This window comes from Lycium ferocissimum, chromosome 5, assembly GCF_029784015.1.
Source record: "Lycium ferocissimum isolate CSIRO_LF1 chromosome 5, AGI_CSIRO_Lferr_CH_V1, whole genome shotgun sequence".
In the NCBI taxonomy this organism is placed as follows: domain Eukaryota; kingdom Viridiplantae; phylum Streptophyta; class Magnoliopsida; order Solanales; family Solanaceae; genus Lycium; species Lycium ferocissimum.
Window position 1 is genome coordinate 60,979,496 of NC_081346.1, and position 18,580 is coordinate 60,998,075.

Sequence of the window (18,580 nt, forward strand, 5' to 3'; positions counted from 1 at the left end):
ATAAACTTATCTGTTCTCAACTATAAAGTTGTACGTGTCGTTCAGAATGCTTTTATTTCAACGTTGTTCTCACTAATGGCTTTCAATTTTAAAAGACACCAAGAAATCAGTTATATTAGTCTCAAAAGTTTGAAGTTTTTCCCATTGAGCAAAATCTCCTAGTTGATTCTTATTTTTTGTCTTTCCCTTTTTTTTATTTGGTGAATTTTGAAGAGAAGCTAAGTGTTAAAAAGTTTGAATATTTCAATAATGGGTTGGAGTTGCTTTGGGGTATTGCAATCATACAAAGACATAAGAGAGACTCACGTCCAAGGTAAGTACTGCAGTCATAACTCTTATTTGTTGTCTTTCAAGATTTTTCTTAGTGACATGGTACAAAAAACAAAATCATGCTAACTAGAGTACTTTTAAAAAAATTATTTTCTAGAGTTGAATTAAGATATTTCAACTTTACTGACTTTTAAGCCTGATTTTTTCTATTTGAAAACTCTAAAATAGTTAACGGAGTGTTAGAATTGTTGTAGATCCTGTCATACATTTCCTATCTTTGTCTTTGTGTCAAAAACAAACCGTGCAAGTGTAGAAATAACATACGTATTCACTTTGTTTTGGAGCAACTTGTTCAATACTATGTATTCACCTCTCCAGGTCTCTAAGTAGGCATTTGGAGATATGGTGGTACTTTATTTGAAAAAAAAAATTGTATTTGAAGTTAAAAAGAATATTTGGAAATTGAATTTGTGTTTGATTACTATGTTGCTTGGACTCTCTAGAAATGTTGCCTCACCAGCGTCAAATCCTTCAAAAATATACTATTTCTGGAGGACCCGACACGCACATATCGGCATTTTTGAAAGCAACATAGTTTGAATATGTATTTTACTTGAAAAAATGTTTGAAATTTTGTGATAGAAAAACTTTACTTGAAAATAGTGGTTAGAACCAGCTTTTTAAGCTCGAGTTGGAATTTAGATACTACAACGTGGAACTTATTACCGATTGGGAGGTTCCAAATTGTACAGACCGTCTGCGATTGTGTCTCTGAATTTTCAGATGTTGAATCCTTTCTGTAGGGCACAAAACACTAAAAGAAACGCTTCTCTGTAATTTTCTCTGCATCCAAAGATGTTGTACTGTTTGAATGGTTAATTTTTATTTGTGTATTTTCCCATAATTCTTTTCTATTGTACTTTATTACATTCAACTTTGAGAAGTACTTCACATTCTCATATTCTTCTTGTGTTCAAATTGCTTAGAGATTACAACCAACGATGTGAGGCTTTTTTCATATAACTCGTTGAGATCAGCAACAGGGCACTTCCTTCCATCTAATAAGATAGGAGGTGGTGGTTTTGGAGTTGTTTATAAGGTAATCATCTCTTGTTTGTGATGTCATGCGTTTAATGGTCCTTAAGTAATGACTTTAACTTCTAAACATTGACAATTTAGAATAATTTGTCTGCTAGCAAGTTACCTAAAAATAACTATAAATAACTTAGTGCATTAGAAGTGGTTGGAAAATAAGGACACACAAAGGTGTGACCTAATGGTTAATGAAGTGGAGAACATAATCAGGTTTTAGGTTCAAATCCCACCGGATGCAAAATTAAACACTAAATGATTTCTTTTCGTCGGCCTAAGCCTTGGTGGGTAGAGTTACCTCATACCTGTGTTGGTGGGAGATAGTAGGTACCCGATGAAATAGTCGAGGTGCATATAAGCTGGTTCAGAAATCACCCTTATAAAAAAAAAAATTAAAAATGGGGCAGATTACGTCCTACAACTTAAAATACACTGATAGTGAAAACTGTTTTTTTGATATCAGAATATATATAAGTTAAATCTTTAGTAATTTCCACTCTCTGATTTTTGCTTCATTAAATTTTGTCTGTATCTATAATGCAACTTTGTTCTTTAAATGTAGGGAGCTTTGAGAGATGAAACTCGTGTTGCCATTAAGTGTCTCTCTGCTGAATCAAAACAAGGGACCAAGGAATTCTTGACAGAGATTAATATGATTTCAAACACCCGACATCCAAATCTTGTTCGATTGATTGGTTGTTGTGTTGAAAGTGGCAATAGAATGTTGATATATGAATACTTGGAGAATAACAGCCTTGCCAGTGCTTTACTTGGTAATTTTCACAAAGTTGGAAAATTTATTTTTAACCAAAAGGACATGTCATCGTGATTTTAGGGGTGTCAAATGAGCGGATTGGACTTGAGCCGAGGGTCTATCGAAAACAGCCTCTCTACCCCAAAAAGGTAGGGGTAAGGTCTGAGTACATCTTACCCTCCCCAGACCCCACTTGTGAGATTACAATGGGAATGTTGTTGTTGTAAATGAGCGGATTGGACTGAATCTCGACGGGGAAAAATGGGCTTAGTTAATAAATGAGCGGTCATTTCCAAACTTGGGCTAGTTGCGTGGGTCATGTTTTCATGGGCTAACTTTGCCACCCCCAAGTTTGCGTTTCATGACAATTCATGGATATGTCGATAGGCAGAAAATGTAACAGCTCATGAACCGCTAGTGGTTGAATTCAAAAGAGATCCATTGTGAACTCTCGTCTTAGGCAAATTCCACACTGGAATATGAGAGGAAAGTTATGGGCCATAAAAGACGAGATTAAGGATTCAACTGTTGAGACACCATTTGGGTTAAAGTCCTAAAGGACAAACCATGGTTAGGCTAGAGTAAACAACACCTTGACAGTTGGACTTGGGCTGTTGCATGAGAGTTGTTAGAAGTTTTCTGAGATATATTATCTTTTCTTTCACTTTCTCAAGTTATGTCATCCAAGTTTATGACTAACCACCAACATGTAAATTTGTCATTGCAGGTTCTAAAAGTAAACGTGTTTCCCTGGATTGGCCAAAGAGAGTTGCTATATGTTTAGGTGTAGCATCTGGTTTAGCATTTCTTCATGAGGAAGCAGCACCACCAATTGTTCATCGAGATATTAAGGCCAGTAATATCCTTCTAGATGAAAACCTTCATCCTAAAATTGGAGATTTTGGTTTGGCAAAGCTTTTTCCTGAAAATGTGACTCATCTTAGTACGCAAGTGGCAGGAACAATGTGAGTTCCATTGAGTTTCATTTCAATAACATTTTGCCTCTCTAGTCTCGTCTTATTAATTTATCGATCTTCTCTTATATTCAGAGGTTATCTTGCTCCCGAGTATGCCTTGTTTGGACAACTCACGAAAAAGGCTGATGTCTACAGTTTTGGGGTTCTTGTACTTGAAATCATAAGTGGAAGAAGCAGTAGTAAAGCAGCATTTGGAGTGGAACTCTTGGTTCTGGTGGAATGGGTAGGACTATACTTTTAGCTTTATCTCTTCAAGATTCATCAGTAGTAGTAATGTTTTAGATGCAAGTCAGTTAAAAATCACTATATATCAGTATCTGATGGTCTCCGGCACTGACTTTACATGGTTTAACTTTTCCCAAGTTAATCGAATATATGTTGGATCAATCACAGGTCATATGAAAATGGTAAATATTAAATCATGATTAGCGGCAGAGCCATATTCAAGCAAGGTGTTCATATGATACCCCTTTTGCTCAGAATTTTTACTTATTATACATGTATATTACAAGTCAAAAATAATAAAATGCATGATAAATACAAGGTTGAATCCCCATGACTTAAAAGAGGAGCTTGATATAACATATTTTATAAAAGTTGAATCCCATTAATGAAATTTCTGGCTCCACCATTAATTCATGATTACTCACTGTGTGGAAAAAGGGAGGAAAAAAATAAGATGCTAAGAGATGGATTCTGAAGGTCTTGCATTAGCTGAAAACTCTTGAGCAAGTCCTGTTGAAGTTAAGGACAGGATACTTATTTATTTTTATTTTTATTATAATGATAGTTTTGAAGCCTGCTTGCATGTATCTTGACTATTCTACCAGATACCCTTACCCTTTATCTCCATCAGCAAATGTAGCAGATAAACTCTATCCACTAACGATTAGCTAGATGAGAAGAAATCATCTAGTGTTTTCTTGTCTCTATTGAAATTTGAACCTTCGCCTCCCGTGGTTTTCATTTAGTTCAATATTGACCGCTAGACCACACCCTTGGAAGTCTGTGAGTCCTCAAATAGGTTTGGATACAAAGAAGACGGGCCAGTTATTAGCTGAATTTGAAAACATTGTAAATGTTACTTTAATTTTTAAGGTTTATCCTTTGCAGGTATGGAAGCTAAGAGAAGAAGGGCGGCTTCTGGATATCGTAGATCCAGAGCTAACAGAGTATCCAGAAACTGAATTACTGCGCTTCATCAAAGTTGCTCTCTTTTGCACACAAGCAGCACCTACTCAAAGACCTAAGATGAAACAAGTGATTGAGATGTTGTCTAAAGAAGTCCATCTCAATGAGAAGTTGTTAACTGAACCAGGAGTCTATAGACCACGTAGCTCGAAAAGATCTAGTTATGGTAGTCTACAGAAATCATCTTCCACGGGGAAGAAAGGGATGCAATCTGTAAATCCTTTTGCAACATCGACAAAGTTTGATAGTTTTCAGAGTGTCACCCAAATGCTTCCTAGATAATGTTAAGTGTTAACTAGTGTTCATATTCTTTATACTTATATATTGTTGGGCTTATGGCAAGAGTAATAGATTGGCTCTCATTGGACTACCCTTTTTATAAACCTTCGCATGTAATGTAAAGTTAGCAGTAGCTGATAAGGAAGGAAGGAACAATCTTCAGTACTTCAAAAGTTAACTACTTATATCCTCTTGTATAGTAGTTTGAAGGTTCCAGAGTTGGATGCATTCAAAAGATTAGGTGATTAAGAATACCTTACTTGATTTATGGAAGTTTGACTTTCCTTTTGATGTTCTTCATCAACTTCTTTGTTTTCCTTCATGCATCCGATGCCCGGAATCCACACTAGCCCGACTAATCAAGATTTGCACCGTAGAAGGTCAATTTATTAGTGTTTCAGCACATTTTAACCCCACCCAAATTCAGTGCAACTTGCACCGCTAGCAGATATCCAGTTGACAGGATCAAGGACAGTCTACCTTGTAAGTATTGTTCTAGCTGCTTGAAATGGAACAGCCTATAAGTGATTCTAAAATTATTATTTTTTTTTTCCTACACATGATTGTACAGGTACTTTTGTAGATTAAACGATATGCCATCTTACAGAGTTTGATTTCTATCTTTGCGGTCATGGTGGCATATAGGTGAAAGATTGTAATAGTACACAATAATGGCGGTCATAAAAGAAGAATGTCTGCTATAAGTATATTTACTTCTGAATTACAATTGTAGTTCTAAATCAATAAAGAGTTGGCGCGACACAAGTTGGTGGGCAAACAAGACAAAGGGAAATGCCCTCATAGTGAGCCTTGATGCTTCCATCTGCTAAGTTGAAAACATCCATATCCAAGCCGCCCCCTTCTACAAAGCCGAGATATGATTGAAAGTAATCATCTGTGAAATAAATAGCTTGAGTCCAGGAAACTGAGCGAGATGCATTGGCTTCCAAAAATAGAGCTCTGTCCCCTATATCTTTGGTTTCCGTCAATTTTCCAGCAGCTAAATCGAGCTCAGACACTATAAAATTCTTTGTCCCATGAGTATACTGCACATCATCGTCAAGTTCATAATCATCATAGATGATTGGCGTCAAGGGAATCCTGTCGTTCTCTCCTTCGATGGGCCTCAGCGAAACATCATGTCTAAAAAAAGGGCAGCCCGGTGCACTAAGCTCCCGCTATGCGCGGGGTCCGGAGAAGAGCCGGACCACAAGATCTTTGTCCTTCACGGATTTCTTCAACGCCTCAATAGTTTGCATCATCGCGACGCGTTGTTCCTCTGCTTTGGTCGCATTGGTCATCATGGCACTTACCATGTTAGAGTTTGGAGAATCCACCAAGTCCTCGGACCCATAGAAGTTAGAGCATGCTTGAGAAACATCTCCAAACTATTTCTCAAATGACGAAAGTGAGGTTTTGCCCCCAGATCTTGCAGTCGCCATCGCCGGTTTGGCTTTGTCTAACGTCTCCAAGGAGATGAAACACTTCGATTCCTCCAAACAACCGGCTTTGAACATGCTACGAGTCATTCGGCAAGCAACAACAATAACACTTGTGGATGAAACATCGAAGCTTTTCTCAGAGCCCATCACAGTAATAGATCTGAGAATTTGCCGATTTGATTTTGGAGAAGAAGGGCAGAGTTGGTCCCACTGGGCGTGCCAAAAATCTGTTCGTAATAAATTTTGCTGGCAGAAAATAAATAACTGCAATCATAAAACAAATGTGAGAAAAAAATCATTTTATTGATATTTTTGTGAGTACAACTCTGGATGTATCTCTTGATTCTTATCTGCGTGTTGTTCGTCTTGATTCGAGGATCAATGTAGTGTCTTTCTCAAAATGAAGGATGAACTTCTGTTGATGTGTTGAATATTGGAAGAACTTTGAGCAGCACTTTGGATTGTTCTTGAGAGAAGACGTCTCTCTAACTCTCTTTCTTGTTGAAGACCTTTGGAGAAGACTAATGTGGATGTCGGTGCTCTCATTTGCCTCTAGTCAAAATGCTATGCCACTTTCAAGATATCCTTAAAATGGGATATATGACCCCTTTATATAGGTGTGAGCTAGAGCTTGGAGGTATTTTGGTCTTCAAGTAATTCTAGCGGACCTTGGGCTTGAAGAACATGGATTGGGCTTCGCTTGTCAACTTGATGGACTAATCCAAATGCAATTTGAAATTCATTCAAGTCATGTAATTATTTTAACTTAAATAATTAGTTCGACTTTATTAACCAAAATTTGATTTGGTCAACGTGTCAATAACGTAGAATTTAATCCAAATTATGTATGGATTAATTCAATTAAAATTTCGATGTCTACAGTGACATACATTAATTTGTCGTACAACAATCTCGTTGGTACAATCCCTCCTTCACTTTCCGAATTGTCAAATCTCAAGTTCCTACGTTTAGACAGGAACAAACTTACTGGACCAATCCCGGAATCTTTTAGCAAGTTAGCTTCAAAACTCAGGTATCTTTACCTTGGACACAACCAACTAACAGGGATTGTACCAACTTCTTTTGCGGGTTGGAGCTTTAACACAATTGAGTTGTCAAGGAACATGCTTGAAGGGGATAGTTGCAGAAGCAGGAATAATGGCACCGGAAATAATATTGTTTCCGTAAAGTAGAGACCCTGAAACAGGCTCACGAATACCTTCATTCTAATACCTTCATTCTTGTTTGGCAAAGATAAGACAACATTTGAAATGATTTTGGATCGAAATAAGTTTGAGTTTGACTTCTCAAAGCTAATGTTTGGGGAGAATTTAACGAGGTTGGATTTGAATCATAACAAGATTTACGGGAGGCTTCCAACAGCGTAGACAAAACAATCGTGGCAGCTCTTCAATGTGAGTTATAACAGACTTTCTGGGAAGATTCCACAGGGTGAGTTTATGCAGAGGTCTGATCTTTATTCGTATTTCCACACCAAATGCTTGTGTGACGCGCCACTGCCACCTGTAAATCATGAGTATTGGCTCTGCCATTTGCCATTTAATTTTTTTTCAGAATTAAGAGTGTATAGGCTACTTCGTGTGTTTTTGTAGTCGTACGTCTATGTATTTCAACCTCTCTTTGAATGTTGATATATAAGCCAGTAAACTCAAGGCTGCCAAGGCATAAATATGGGCTTTATGAATGTTATCCTTTTAAAGTAACCTTCCGATCGATGATTATATTGTCTTCAATATCAAGCTACTTACTCTTCCGCCATCAGATTAATGTTGACGGGTGTTCATATTCTTTATATTCGAATATTGTTGATCTGCTAACATTGGGCAGTCCCCCTTGGGCTTATGGCAAGGAGTAATGTATTGGCTCTCATTAGACTACCCTTTTTATAAACCTTCTCATGTAATATAAACTTAGCAGTAGCTGATAAGGAAGGAACGAAGAATCTTCAGTACTTCACAGTTTAACTACTTATTTCCCTCTTGTATGGTAGTTTCAAGGTTCTGGAGTTGGATGCATTCAATAGATCAGGTGATCAAGATTGTCTTACTTACCTTTACGAATGTTTAACTTTCCTTTTGATGTTCTTAATCAAATTTTTTCCCTTCAAGAATCCAATGCCAGGAATCCAAATCGGATCCATTTGGCCAACTACTCTAGATTTGTACCGTAGAAAACTCCACTATGGAAATGAAGGAACCTTAATCATTCCACACACCCTTCGATGGCAACTCCCTGTTTTCCATATCATGGGAATTATCACAGATCATATATAGGTCGGAACTAGAGACAGTTGCACAGAACGAGCTACTATACAACTCCAAATTTCAGATATTGAAGGTTAAGTTTACAGGTGAGAGAAACTATGAACACAGTGAAAACAGAGAAACAGACAGAATCCTTTTCTCTATGCACATATTAGCTCCTAAAACTAGAAATGAGAGTAAACACTTCCCGATAGGAGTTATTCTCAAACTCATAATATTTAAGTTAACATGAAGGACGACTGCTTTACAAGATCAACAAAGTAGCATTTTCATTGTCCATCAGCAGATAAAGCTCCTTCAAGGTGCTGCAGTAGCTTGAGGCTTTGCAGAGGCAGCTGCAGCGGGAGTTTTTGTTCCTGTCTTTGCATCTTTTCCCGGTTCCAAAGATGGTTTTGGTGAAGACTTCATATGGGCAGGTGGGTTGTGTTTGAGTTTCACAAGTATTTGACGCATTCTAGAGAGTTCAGTTGGCCTTCCAGGCTTGGGTCCTTGGATGACAATGATGGATGGCTGCTTCTCCTTATCCTTCTTCTTTCCCTTCTTTTCTATGGTTGGGACCTCCTTTGGGATAAGCTCTCCAATTGCCCTCCAATAAGCCTTATTCGCTTCAGCATGGAACTGCTCTTGGTTTGCCAAGAATAGCTGGAAAAAAACAGAAAAAGATAACACATGAACTGCACCACATCGATTGACTAGGAAAATTTGCCTTACTGTGGAAGTACTTTTAGAGATTTAACAATTCATACAACCAAAGACGTCACTTCTGCGCAGATTAGCAAATGAAACTCACCCAGAGCACAACTACTAAGCGTAGATTATTAGGACCAAAGGTTATAAGCACATTAGCACATTTTGATCACTGGTGAAAAATTTAGCAAATAGTTAAACTGGAAAATATCCACTTTCACAATTTAATATACATCTCTTATGCAATGCTAGTGCTATCTCATATAAAATGTAAACAGATAAACATAGAAACTGTTTTTCTCAGTGTCTGCCCTAGTTGAGTAGGAAGTACCATGATTAAAAAGAGAAAATTATAGTCCAATGCCTTTCGGTGATCTAATTTACAAAATAGCCAGTAAATGTTCAGGTTTTGTATATTACGTATATAATAAATATACGTATTGTATACATAAATAAGCATATAATATACATAATTAGGGTATATGTCTTGTATATTTTGGCTAGCGCCCGTGATTAATTTCGGCCGACAGGCCAAAAGATGTAAAAAGCGCATTAAAATAGGACTTTTACTAGGCTAATCATCCCTGTCTCTAAGCTCATATCTATTATGAAGAGTTGAGACAATTAGGAAGAGAAGGTAATTATATAGCAACATGCCAAACCAGTGATAATTTTTCTTCCAGCTAAAGAAACTGTTCGGAAAACCAGCACTAGCAAATTTATGCCAAAAGTAGCTAACAAACCCTGAATTTAAGCAAAATGCTTAAGAAAAGACTTTTAATTTTTATAGCTCTAGGTCTCACCTTCTCCTTCTCTCGGTTAGCAGCTATGTTATTCTCACATCTAAGTTTCCATTTCCTATAGTACTCTGCTTTGTATTCCTCTGCTTCTTCAATTATTTCCCTAACAATTTCTTTCTCCCTTTTTTCCTTCTCCTCCAGCCGTATTGCGTTCAATCTGGAAAAATGAAACAAATATTACACCTCTCAGTTAAGGATATCCAGAAATGTAATCTTGTAATTTCATCTCAAATACATACAACATAAGGAATTAGGCAGGACGGGAATTAAAAAGTAAATCACTACACAATAGTAAATTGGAAGTAATGAGATTTAAAAGCATAACTGGTATAAGATAAATATCAAAGTACTTAATAAGGAGCTTCATAGGCATAAGCTGAGATATGTTCAACTACAGAAATCTGGGTGAAGCTTCAGATTGTACGATAAACGCAGTTTTTTTCACGGTGTTAACAAAAAAAAAAAAAAAGAGCAGCATATTTACACACCAGAAACGTTGAAGGAAGCGGGTGCTACAGCAGATATATTTTTAAATTTTCTTTTTATATATACTAAGTTTGAACTTATTGTCAATATCAAGTAGTGGGTACTCCACAACCACTAGCTTAAAATCCTGAATCGGTCTCTAACTATGACATGGCAAGGTTATTTCATAAACTACACAGTTATGAAAAGTAATCACAGGCCTCCTCAAAAATATTAACAGGATTCTCTTCGTCAACGAATTTATCAAGAACTCATTTATCACTAAGTATCATAGGCCTCCCAAATGTATTAGCAGAATTTTCTTCTTTTATGAATTTATCTTAGGAGTTGACAATAAATTCCAATTCATTTTCCCCAACTAACTGGTCGAGGTAAGAAAATTACAGGTATTGGAGGTAAATCAGATTCTTTGCTAACCATTTTAAAACATTATCCTTGGAAAAGAAAAACAAACAAAATGAAAATTGAACTTCTCATGGGTTTTATAAACTACTATAACTATCTTGTTTCCAAGAGAATAGATAAAAAGGAAAGGAAGCACTTGTTCAGTTGGCACGAAACACGGTGAGCACTTAAAATTAGTCCATGAATAAGTTTCTTGGAGAGAACGAACAAAATAAATTAGCTTTTGATAGACAAACAACAATTAAATAAGCTTACTCATCAAGAAAATAACAAATAAAAAGCTTACTGATCAAAAAAAAAATATAAAAAAAAAGAGTAGATTTGCTCTTTGCAAAAGTGAGTAGCAAGAGCATCTTTGTACCCTAAACAAGTATGATTATCGCAAAATCCAATACAGTATTTGTCAATTTTAATCCATCAAATCAGGTTATACGAATATAACACATACTCCCTCAGTTTCAATTTGTTTCTCCTAATTACTATTTGGACGGTCAAAGGGCATAATTATTTCAAATAACTTCTAAATATTTTGAATTGTTTAACTATTGTGACTTGTAGTACCTTTTATCTAGTTTTTCAATATAAAAAAATTATTTCGAAAAAATTGAAGATTTTCTTGTCCGAATTCATACGGAACATTAGTTAGTTGAATCCTCGTCCTCCGAATCAAGCCACACAAACTGAATTGGAGGGATATACTCCCTCTCTATCTCTATCTCTGTCTCAGTTCGAATTTCGATAATCAAATTTCTCAATTTTTGACCATGACTTTGGACGTAGAAGCTTTTAAGTTTTGTGAAATAAAATTTATATATTTACAAACAAGTTAAAAGTAGTATAAATCACAATAACTAACGGCGTAAAATGTTTAAAGTCATTTAAAAAAATTCCGTGTCAGAAGAAAAAACTTAGTTGACTTTTGAAATTCCGATAGTGCGATATAAATTGAGATGAGCCACAATAAGTATTTGAAAAAACTATGCTATAAAAAAATATCGTTTGATTGTCTAAATAGTAACTGATACAAACAAATTGAAACAGGGGAGTATATGTTTTTTGCATGCAGAGAAATTAAAGCCGAGAAGTAAAAAATTAATTAAAGCTGACCGGCGCCACTCTCTGAGAGCAAACCCTTCCTCAGCCACCATACGTTCCGGTGGAGGAAGAATCGGACCATTATTTTCTCCTCCCGTGGACCGATCAACTTCAGACATCATCATCGGCTGCTCCGAAACAAAAACATGGTCACCGGAGATGTCTTCAGTAACATCCTTGTCCACCACCTCGAAGTCGCCGGAGTCCGAGTCGTGTACTGACTGTGATGACATGTCTGAGTTGTCACTCTTCCTATTTTTATTTTTATTTTACTTTTTGTCCTGTTCCCGCAATTTCAGTTTTGTGTGTTTGTTTGTTTGCTTTCTACTATCGAGACAGTAAAGAAGAAATTTAGTGCTGTTAAGCATTCGGGAGTAGTAATCTGGTACGTCGCGCTTTCGTTCATGGCAATACGTGTCAGCTTGCTAGAGGGCCTTGGCTTTTGAATTACGGAAAAGAATATAATAAGTTGAAGTCATCGACAGACCCCTGAACTTGTCCTGATATTCCATTTAGACCCCCAACTAAGACGTTGACCATCTGGACCCTCAAACACAAGCTAAACTGTGCCATTTGAACCCAGTCCAGATCAAATGTGGTGCGTGAGCTTCACTTGCTGTGACATGAAAAAATAGACCAATAAAAACAAGCCATATCAACAAAAAAAATTAATTTAAAGAAAAAATTATTTTAAAATCTATTTAAATAATTAAAAAAAAGGTGCAATTTTTCGTCGGAGATTTGTTTAAATAGATTTTGAAGTGAAGCGGTGGCGAAGTGGGCTAGGTTTTCAGATTAGAGAGGATGGGTTGGGTTTTTCAGTTTTTTTTTTTTAATTATTTAAATAGATTTTTTCTTAAAATTAATTTTTAATGATTAAAAATTTTAAAAAAGGAAAAATTTGGTCTCTCACGCTCTTTTTAAAGCAGTGTATTGCACGCATTTGTCAAGCTAGCACGATGTGTTCAAATGGCACAGTTTAGCTTGTGTTTGAGAGTCCATATGGTCAACATCTCAGTTGGGGGGGCTAAATGGAATATCAGGATAAGTTCGGGGGTCTGTCGATGACTTCAGCCAATCTAATATGACCTTGTACTAGGGATGGGCATGGTATGATAGATACCGATTACCATACCGAAATTTAAAAAATTTTATACCTGTTTCAATATTATGGTATTTGGTACGCTAATTGGTATGCATTTTTAAAAAAAATCATATTCGGTACGGTATTCGGTATTCATAAAGAAAATAGTGCATACCATAGCAAAGTATATAATTACATATACAATTCATATATTTTAGCATTATAATACTAACAAATATATAAACTAGTATTATTAGAAAAATAATTGTTCAAACGTTTGAACTTTAACTACTCTATCATGATTTAAATGTCTGTTTTGTGTGATTAATTTACGAAGGGGATTTCTTGAACTTTATTTTGAATATTTTTATATGGGTAAGGTGTTTAGTACATAATAATTGAAACAATAGCGGAAGTCATAATTCTCCACGATATGAGTGTAAGTAAGTCGAAGCCGGACAAACTATGATACCGATTTACCGTATCATAAAATACCGAAATCGAACTTTAAAATACCGAATCATACTGAATTAATTTGGCATGGTAATGGTATAGTATTTTTAGAAATCGAAAATCGAAATTACCGTACCGAAATTTCAAATACCGTACCATACCCACCCCTACCTTGTACTATCAAAATAGTTTAAGTAAGCCTTTGGAAATGCATGAAATCCCAAATCATTCAAATATGCATGATTTGAAATTTTAAATCATGATTTCAAATTTTTTAAATGTAAAAGTTGACCTATAGGTTCATATTTTGTAAAAATAGATTCATAGGTTGGTAGATATATTTACCAATCATGTTTATCAACCATTTATATCAAATATTAAAACGTCTACAAGTTCGTAACATATTTACAACAAATGTACTCTTAAGAATCATGTGGGAGGATTATATTAAAGAGTATTTACACTATAACTCATGTTCAAGTTTCCATTTTATTGAACTACAGTTTGATCAATTGATGTTGTATTTTTAGAAAGGTCTTCTGCTAGTGTATTAATTTTGTTATGAACTACTGCTAGTGTATTAATTTTGTTATGAACAATGACTTGCTCATTTGATAAAATTGTATAAGAACTGGGATAATTTTGATTGTTTTCACTAACTTGTGACTTTTTATGTCATATAAAAAAAATATAACTTAAGAAATCTAAATTGTATGTCCAAACAAACCTTCCACTTCAAATTATCATGATTTCAAATCATATCCAAATGGCTCCTGAATATATCCCTTCCATTATATTTTTACACGGATTTATCCTATTCTCAACTAACGGATACGTGGTGAGCTTAGAAACAAAAAAAAAAAAAAAAAAATCCCCAATTTTAAATAGCCGATTCACTTTACAAACCTACCCGTTTAACCAAGTCGGAAATAGGTTAAATGGGTGGGTTTGAAAGTAAATCAAGTATTTAAAATTAGAAATAGTTATTTATTTTAAGCTCGCCACGTATCTGTGTTAAAAATAAAGGTAAATCAGAGTAAAGTATAATAGGATTGGATATATTTGAATTTGAATCAAAAATATAACTTGAGGAGTGTGACATTATCGGCTCCGAAACAAAAACATGTGTCTGGCGTCGGAGTCGTGTCTGGATATATTTTTGTCCTTTACGGCCGTTTCAGTTGTGTTGTGTTTGTTTGGTTTCTCAAATGGCAAGTCAGTAAAGAAGAAATTTAGTGCTGTTAAGCATTTGGAAGTAGTAGTAATCACGTGTATCGCAGCTTAGTCATTACAATACGTGTCGAATTGCTAGAGGGCCTTGGCTTTTGGAATAGTACACCAAGTTTAAAATGATAATTTCATTTTCTTGTTTTTTTAATATTAGATTGCGGGAGTTAAATTATGTTATACTAATTTTTTTCAAATAAATTCAATATAGTTACTATAATTTATAACAAGCTTGTTATTTGTACTACTTTTGTGTGAAAATCTCAATTTAAAATTTTGCAATTTGATTTTCAAATTCGGAGTAAAGACTAAAAGGCTGACTCTTCTATTTTAATCACTGTTGGACTTTAAAAATGAGTGTGATGTGAATTGAGAAATGGTGGAAAATGAAATTCAAACAAGTTTTATTTGTGCAAAGGCACTTTGTCTCACATTGGTGAGGGAAAACACTTCTTATGTAGAATGATTCTTCTAGTTATTAAAGAGTTGAGAAAAGAGTCTTCCTCGCGTTGTTGTTGTCGCTTGGCTCGACGTCGGCTTCGGTCAAATGACCTAATTGATAATATTTTTTGACCGATGCCGCTATTGCAAAATAGTTTTCCATTCTTTCCTTGTAGGAATTAATCCATTAACCTTAATGGCAATTGTGATGAGGTTAAATTTCTTGAGGACAATACAAGAAACTTGTGAACTCGAACATTTCTGTTCTTAAAGTTTTTTATTTTTTTGGGTTTTTAAAACAGAAATTGATTTTATTAAATTACTGCTTAAACACATAAAGATAACCGTCACTCTAAATAAAACATATATATTAATAAATATAGGAGAAAATATAAAATGGTGTTTACAAGAAACTAGTTTAATGAGAAATATTTACTTAAAAAAAATATTATAATTTGGAATACTTGAAAGTATTGAAGATGTATGAAATTGCAATGAGTTAAACATTTTCAAACTAAAAAGAGAAAAGGGTCAAAAAATGGCCCTTTACTTTGGGAAAAGGGCTATAAATATCCTCTATTACAAATTTAGGTCAAAAATATCCCTCTCACCATTAAAGTTTTCAAATATACCCCTGTCTTAACAGAAATCCACAACATAACCCGATTTCATTTTTAAACTCGATCCATTTAAATCCAATCAAACTACATAAAAAAAACCCATATGCGACCAACTTGTTCGCAAGTCCTACATCTGGAGCCACTAGGCACTGGAATGGGCAACCCATATGCGTTTTTTATTTAGTTGGGTCGTGTTTAAATGAAATTGGTTTTAAAATGAAATCGGCTTATGTTGTGGATTTCTGTTAAGACAGCGGTATGTTTGAAAACTTTAATGACATGAGGGATATTTTGATTCAAATTTGTAATGGAGAATATTTTTAATCCTTTTCCCAAAATTGAGGGGCATTTTTTACCCTTTTCCCAACTAAAAACATATGTACACATGTATAGTATCATACTAGCAAACTATGCCCGTGCAATGCACGGGACCCAACATGATTAATTTGATTACTCAATTTAGTATTTTTATGGTTTGTACATTTTGCAAAGTATACTGCGATTCTCCTCAGTGAGTCTCCATATTTTTTTTTCTTTTCCTCTTATTTTTTCCCTTAATTTCTCAATTGTTGTTAAAATTTGTCTTATGTTGGTTATGTCCGCCTCTTTTTATATTTAGTAAGTTGACAATTCAAATATCCTACATGTCAAGTTTATAATCACAAGATTCAAAGGATATTTTATTATATTATACACATTTGTAATTTAGAATCACAAGATTCAAAAATCTATCTTTATTTCTTAAACTTCGTGTTTGGTCAAATGTAGACACTTAAATTAAGACAGAGGCAGTATATGCCAAATGAAGGAAATGAAAGGACAATTGAGACACTGCGGACATGCGAGGACTTAAAAAGTAAACACACAAGAGGTAGAATTAATGTTCAACTTCTGAAATATATAAATGTTAGTCCCGGCTTAGAGTACAATTTCATTTATTTTTCGTACAATTTCTTGTTGTTGTGTTCGTCCACTTGGGAGTTTGTTGTTAAAAAAAAAAAATTATCTTATTTTGATTATGTCAGCTTCTTTTTATATTTAGTAAGTTGACAATTCAAATATCCTACATGTCAAGTTTATAATCACAAGATTCAAAGAATTTTTATTATATTATACACATTTTTAATTTAGAACCACAAGATTTGAAAGTCTATCTTTATTTCTTAACTACATGTCTAGTCAAACGTAGACGCTTAAATTGAGACAGAGGGAGTATATGCCAAATGAAGGAAATCAAAGGGCAATTAAGACACTGCGGACCCGTGGGGACTTAAAAAGTAAACACACAAGAGGTAGATTTAATGTTCAACTTCTGAAATGTACAAATGTTAGTCTCTGCTTAGCGTATAATTTCAGTTGCTTTTTGTACAACTTATTGTTGTTGTGTTCATCCACCTTGGCTATTTAATGTGGCCAAGTAACATGGGACAAAGGGAGTACTTCATTTATTAATTCTTAAAGAATATGAAAAGTCAAGTAATGTGGACAAGTAATATGGGACAGAGGGAGTACTTCATTTATTAATTCTTAAAAAATATGAAAAGTAGGGGTGGGCGTTCGGTATTCGGTTACGTATTTTCAAAGTTCGGGTTCGGTAATTCGGTAATCGGTAATTGAAAGTAGATACCAAATACCGAACTTTCAAATTTCAGTTCGGTAATCGGTAAATCAAACTTCAGTTCGGTACGGTATTCGGTAATATCACATTGAAGTCGAAGATCATCACCCCAAGCTCATTTATATATATAACGGCTTAAAGACGATAGGATAAATGCTTCCAATAACATAATCACGTAAGAAACAATCCGGCCTTTCTCGGATATCTATGTCCAAGTGCAAAGGTAAAAGATTTGGAACCAAAATTTATCTAATTTAAGTATGACCAAGCGTACACCGAGCCAAAATAAGGCGACAATCTCTACCAAGAAAATTAAGAGAGGCAAAGAATATTGTCGACCGTTGCTCCTCGCCTCCACTATAGAGAATAAGAAGGGAAAAAGAAAAAAAAAATAAAGAAGAAGACGAAACAACCAAAGAAGAAGTGACTATGAATTGGAGGGAAGAGCGATATAACTAAAACATATTACAACATAAATCAAACAGTATACATGGAGAAAAGACAAGCTCTTTAGGATCAACAAGTACAAAGGGGTATATCAATAACATTGTAATAAGGAACAATCAGAGGAAATTAAGGACAAGCGAAAATTATTTTGGTATTCGGAAATACCGAGACGAACTTTTTTAATTTTATTACCGAAAATCGAACCGAAAACCGAAATACGAGATACCGAAATATCGAAACCCTCGGTTCGGTAATTCGATTTTCGGTTGTTCTATACTAATGAAAAGTGTAAAAGTGCACGGAGGAAATAAATTTATGTAGGAGAATTAAATTGAACCGCATAAGTCTATACGTGAGAAGAGAATAAATATTCGGAAAGAACGTGAAAAGTCATAAGTGAACAAAATAAAATTCTTGTTAAAAGATAAATAAATGTTCGGGGAATTATGAAGTGCAACTTGTGCATGAGAAGGAAGAAATATTGCGCACTATGATATACGTAAAACGTGGGATAAAAAAATAGTTGTGTAAAGTGTACAAATTATATAACTTTTGGTATAAATATTCATTGCGTGTATAATTTATAAAGCTTTAATACAAGCATTTGATGCGGTGTTAGTCCTCCTTAGGCACTGATATATAATAGAAAAGAAATAAGTTGTACGGAGAGTGTAACTAGGATCATTGTAGTGGAATAATGTGGGCCCAGTGAAAACGAAACAGTGCCACGTCATTTTAAAAAAAAAAACTGCCAAATGAGTCACTGTGAAGGGTGCATGTGAGGTGATCAATTTCATTTTAAATTAAGCAGGTTGGCTGCTATTAGCAAATATTCTAAAGCTCCTGTTAGCTTATTAGAAGCGCAATTGACTTTGCTTGGCTGGCTGTTAAATGCATTTTGCTATTAAAATAAAAAGGAAAATAATA

The 18,580-nt window shown here is 34.8% G+C and overlaps 2 protein-coding genes and 1 pseudogene across 2 annotated transcripts; 2 read left to right on the forward strand and 1 right to left on the reverse strand.

Moving 5' to 3' along the window:
* On the forward strand, positions 1–4,859 carry LOC132056998 (putative serine/threonine-protein kinase). The gene is made up of 6 exons (XM_059449424.1): positions 1–313; positions 1,257–1,369; positions 1,925–2,135; positions 2,844–3,081; positions 3,166–3,316; positions 4,207–4,859. The coding sequence occupies exons 1-6, from the start codon at positions 250–252 to the stop codon at positions 4,564–4,566; spliced, it is 1,137 nt and encodes a 378-aa protein (XP_059305407.1). The 5' UTR covers positions 1–249; the 3' UTR covers positions 4,567–4,859.
* A 2,018-nt stretch (positions 4,860–6,877) lies between these two features.
* On the forward strand, positions 6,878–7,633 carry LOC132057888 (polygalacturonase inhibitor-like; annotated as a pseudogene).
* A 683-nt stretch (positions 7,634–8,316) lies between these two features.
* Positions 8,317–12,095, reverse strand: LOC132056995 (clathrin light chain 2-like). Its single transcript, XM_059449419.1, has 3 exons — positions 11,776–12,095; positions 9,781–9,934; positions 8,317–8,932 (listed from the first exon to the last, which is right to left on the reverse strand). The coding sequence occupies exons 1-3, from the start codon at positions 11,994–11,996 to the stop codon at positions 8,588–8,590; spliced, it is 720 nt and encodes a 239-aa protein (XP_059305402.1). The 5' UTR covers positions 11,997–12,095; the 3' UTR covers positions 8,317–8,587.
* Positions 12,096–18,580: the final 6,485 nt, after the last annotated feature.

What these genes read in the sequence shown, in the direction of transcription:
- LOC132056998 (XM_059449424.1), top strand. Translation starts at nt 250, where the DNA reads ATGGGTTGGAGTTGCTTTGGGGTATTGCAATCATACAAAGACATAAGA. An exon ending in GTTTTGGAGTTGTTTATAAG is followed by an intron (nt 1,370 to 1,924) that starts GTAATCATCTCT and finishes CTTTAAATGTAG; the next exon opens with GGAGCTTTGAGAGATGAAAC. An exon ending in ACGCAAGTGGCAGGAACAAT is followed by an intron (nt 3,082 to 3,165) that starts GTGAGTTCCATT and finishes TCTTATATTCAG; the next exon opens with AGGTTATCTTGCTCCCGAGT.
- LOC132056995 (XM_059449419.1), bottom strand. Translation starts at nt 11,996, where the DNA reads ATGTCATCACAGTCAGTACACGACTCGGACTCCGGCGACTTCGAGGTG. An exon ending in GCTCTCAGAGAGTGGCGCCG is followed by an intron (nt 9,935 to 11,775) that starts GTCAGCTTTAAT and finishes TCATTTTTCCAG; the next exon opens with ATTGAACGCAATACGGCTGG. An exon ending in CTAACCGAGAGAAGGAGAAG is followed by an intron (nt 8,933 to 9,780) that starts GTGAGACCTAGA and finishes GTTTTTTTCCAG; the next exon opens with CTATTCTTGGCAAACCAAGA.